This window comes from Anneissia japonica, unplaced genomic scaffold (genome assembly GCF_011630105.1).
Source record: "Anneissia japonica isolate Jap-2015-1 unplaced genomic scaffold, ASM1163010v1 scaffold31014_len5132_cov112, whole genome shotgun sequence".
Lineage (NCBI taxonomy): Eukaryota > Metazoa > Echinodermata > Crinoidea > Comatulida > Comatulidae > Anneissia > Anneissia japonica.
In genome coordinates this window covers 1-3,510 of record NW_022703545.1, presented here as the reverse complement: position 1 = coordinate 3,510, position 3,510 = coordinate 1, and the positions used below count along the sequence as shown (strand labels likewise).

Here is a 3,510-nt window from a genome sequence, read left to right as displayed (position 1 = left end):
GACTCTGGTAGCAGCAATGCACTATAATGAAAATGGTGGACGTATCCAAGCCACAACGAATGATGGAGAGAAATGTTTTGGGGTAGCATTCCCTAAATTCAAAAAGGGAGGCTTTGTTGTGAAGCCTGTTTATGTTGAACAAACATTCAGTAAGTTATATTACCCATATATTTATATATATATATATATTTTTATTTTGGATAACACAATAATAATAATAATAATAATAATAATAATAATAATCTTGTAGAAATGTGCGCTATATAAATGTTAATGTTAAGTTAATATTACTTAAATATTTATATAGTGCCAATCCCAAATTGAATGACCAAATGTGCTGATATAACAGTACTCTAAATATTGATTCATTTATTATTTGATTAAGTGCTTTTTTTAAACTATTTCAATTATGCAGAGTATGCAGATGCAGTAATGGCACAAGTAATGGAAACATGCGCTGAAGGAGAGGTACACCATTTAGAAGCACCTCCATCTGCTTTATGCTCCCACTTTGAACATCCAAACAAACAGGAGGCTGTAGCACTTCATCGCTCACGTTTTGTTTGAGATGGTGTAGCATGTTTCAGAGTGAAATTATGTGTTCTCATGATATTTGTTCTCCAGCCTTTTTTTGACCAGTATAAATGTTGTTTTCTGTTCATCATTTCAATATTATGTACACATTTACAACAGTAGTATAAAACCAGCAAACAAATATAAAGTTTAAATAATGTAGTTTATATTTTATTGTACAATGTACTTCCAATATAGTTTGCCTTGTCAACATTGACAATAAGTCAGTATGTTATTTAAAGAAAACAACCTATTAGTATATTTAAGATTTCTGTGAAAAATGTAGCATAACTACATCATCTAAAGGGTGTTTATGCTCCATGGGAATTTTTTAAATTAAGGAAAAACCTGATGATGCTCAAGCTTTGATGGAAATTTAAAATGTATTACAATGTATCCTGGATGTAAATATATTTGCCTGGACAAATGTGCATTAAATCTGGCTTTGATGAGAGAAGTGACAGAAATTATAACGGTGGATACTTGAATCCAACATATTTTTTTGATTGAAATTTGCTGCGAATTTTGATAATGGCACATGCAGGTATTACAGTACGCTGATGTTTTCCTCTGTATCCCCATATCCATTTTACAAAATTTCTGTAACTTGTATGTCGATATTTTCTGTAAATAAAAAATATTTTAAACTTAAACTTTAAACATGCATTCCTTTTATTAATGTTTTTTAGTTTGTATATTTCGTTTTTACAGTATTTAATAAATAAATAAATAGCTTACTCATGTGTGGTCCCTTCTCTCTTGTCTTTCTTTGGAATTTCGTCATAGGCCAGTTGTAATGCCCATATGTCAAGGCAGATAGATCTAAATCCAGGATGCTGTGTAATGCATTTCATATTTCCATCAACAATAGCTGGGGCATCTTCAACGAATTTATCTTTAATTTTCAAAATTTCCATACAGCATAAACACTCCTCAGTTGTTGGCATTACACTACATTTCTCACAGGAACACCTAAAATTTACAATAAATAATATGTTATTATTTTATTACTATAGTCTATAGTTTAAAAATAATATTAATAATTTACTCCTCGGGAGCAGACTGTTGGAGTTCGAAATGTTCGTACTGTAAACATGTAATGACAATGTAATGGAGTCTTTAAAATATTGTATCTAGGAATATTTTTGGCAACGTAACATTATTAACGAATACAGTAATGTATAGGCTACATGACGATGCCAGATAGTACAACAAATACTATATAGACCTGGACCCTGCTTCGGAGTCTAGGCCTAGGTAATAATATATAATTTAGGGGCCTAAATAATTATATATCTCTGTGTTAATAGTTATCACATTTATTTAAACTAAAAATCGCCGATTGGCACCGTTATCTAAGCCTACGATGTCTCGTAATATTTAGGATAGGGCGGCCCTATAGAAGTACTGTATCATAATTATCAGACATCCTAGCCTAGAATGCCCAGATAAATAATACGTATGTAATAAGTAGGTAGGCCTAGTAGACTAGAGGGGCAGATAGGGGCCTAGCCTAGGCCTGTAATAAAACACTGTTTGTAGCCAATAAATAGCTATGTTTTACTTACCAATCAGTATTAGTTCTTCTTGATTGATCTTTGTTGTTGTTCTCTCCTCCCGCCTCTTCTTCATTGCCGCTGCCATCATCATCAGTACAGTACGGTTCGAACTTATACGGCGTTATAGAAGCCATTGTTGACACTGAACGAAAATTGAGCGAATGATTTACCAGTTTCGCTCGTCGCGCCGAAGAAAAAAGGTTACAAAAACTTCACAGCGTGCGTGAGCGGTATAGTACACCGTGAGACAAGTCTGACGTCACGCTCAATCTTCGTTCGCGCACGTAACAAATTAAGGGACGGGGCTAAGGTAATGTAATTATGTAATTATTGATTTTTAACAAATATTCAATAGCAGAATTCAAGGAAATACTACATCCTCGCCAATTTAACATATAATTGAACATATAAATGATTACTAGAATGTATGAGGTTCCAATAACTTTAAGAAATGTTTGTTTAACATTGTGTATAATACTAGTGTTGATACAGATGGCAGTTGTTTGAAATATAATGGTTAATGCACCCATTGTCATAAAGCAGAATGTAGTGGAATTTGTATAAAATGGAGTTTAATAAAGGGATTGATTATGATTACTGTACTTTATCAGTGTATCCTGATGACATTTTACAAGCTCTTGACATTGAATACTGTACTTTATCATCAGTGTATCTTAGGACATTTTGCAGATATTTTTGCAGACATTGATTACTGTATTTATCAGTGTGTAACCTGATGACATTTTGTTAGCTCTTGACATTGTATCCTGATGACATTTTACAGGTTCTGTCATTGATTACTGTACTTTATCAGTGTATGCTGATGACATTTTACAGGTTCTGTCATTGGTTACTGTACTTTATCAGTGTATGCTGATGACATTTTACAAGCTCTTGACATTGTATCCTGATGACATTTTACAGGTTCTGTCATTGATTACTGTACTTTATCAGTGTATGCTGATGACATTTTACAGGTTCTGTCATTGGTTACTGTACTTTATCAGTGTCTCCTGATGACATTTTACAAGCTCTTAACATTGTATCCTGATGACATTTTACAGGTTCTCTCATTGATTGCTGCATGGTTGCTGTACTTTTCAGTGTATGCTGATGACATTTTACAGGTTCTTTCATTGATTACTGTACTTTATCAGTGTGTCTTGATGACATTTTACAAGCTCTTGACATTGTATCCTGATGACATTTTACAAGCTCTTGATATTGATTGCTGTACTTTATCAGTGTTATATCCTGATGACATTTTACAAGCTCTTGATATTGATTGCTGTACTTTATCACAGTGTATCCTGATGACATTTTACAAGCTCTTGACATCTATCACTGTATATTATCAGTGTATCCTATGACATTTTAC

General features: G+C 33.0%; 2 protein-coding genes across 2 annotated transcripts in view; one reads left to right on the top strand and one right to left on the bottom strand.

The window, feature by feature from the left end:
* Positions 1-727, top strand: part of LOC117104488 — a 2,185-nt gene extending 1,458 nt beyond the window's left edge. The window contains exons 5-6 of the mRNA XM_033245341.1: positions 1-149; positions 416-727. Coding sequence (XP_033101232.1) covers positions 1-149; positions 416-567 — 301 coding nt within the window. The 3' untranslated portion in view covers positions 568-727. The remainder of the gene's footprint in view (positions 150-415) is intronic.
* A 209-nt stretch (positions 728-936) lies between these two features.
* LOC117104489 (P2X purinoceptor 7-like) lies at positions 937-2,399 on the bottom strand. Its single transcript, XM_033245343.1, has 3 exons — positions 2,142-2,399; positions 1,312-1,545; positions 937-1,197 (listed from the first exon to the last, which is right to left on the bottom strand). Exons 1-3 carry the CDS (start codon positions 2,264-2,266, stop codon positions 1,041-1,043), a joined length of 516 nt encoding a protein of 171 aa, XP_033101234.1. The 5' UTR covers positions 2,267-2,399; the 3' UTR covers positions 937-1,040.
* Between the last annotated feature and the right edge of the window lie 1,111 nt (positions 2,400-3,510).

Bases quoted from the DNA above. Each gene is read 5' to 3' on its own strand.
- LOC117104489 (XM_033245343.1), bottom strand. From the start codon at position 2,266: ATGGCTTCTATAACGCCGTATAAGTTCGAACCGTACTGTACTGATGAT. The intron at 1,546-2,141 runs GTAAGTAAAACA...TGTAAATTTTAG, and splicing joins AGAAGAACTAATACTGATTG to GTGTTCCTGTGAGAAATGTA. The intron at 1,198-1,311 runs GTAAGCTATTTA...TTTTATTTACAG, and splicing joins AGAGAAGGGACCACACATGA to AAAATATCGACATACAAGTT.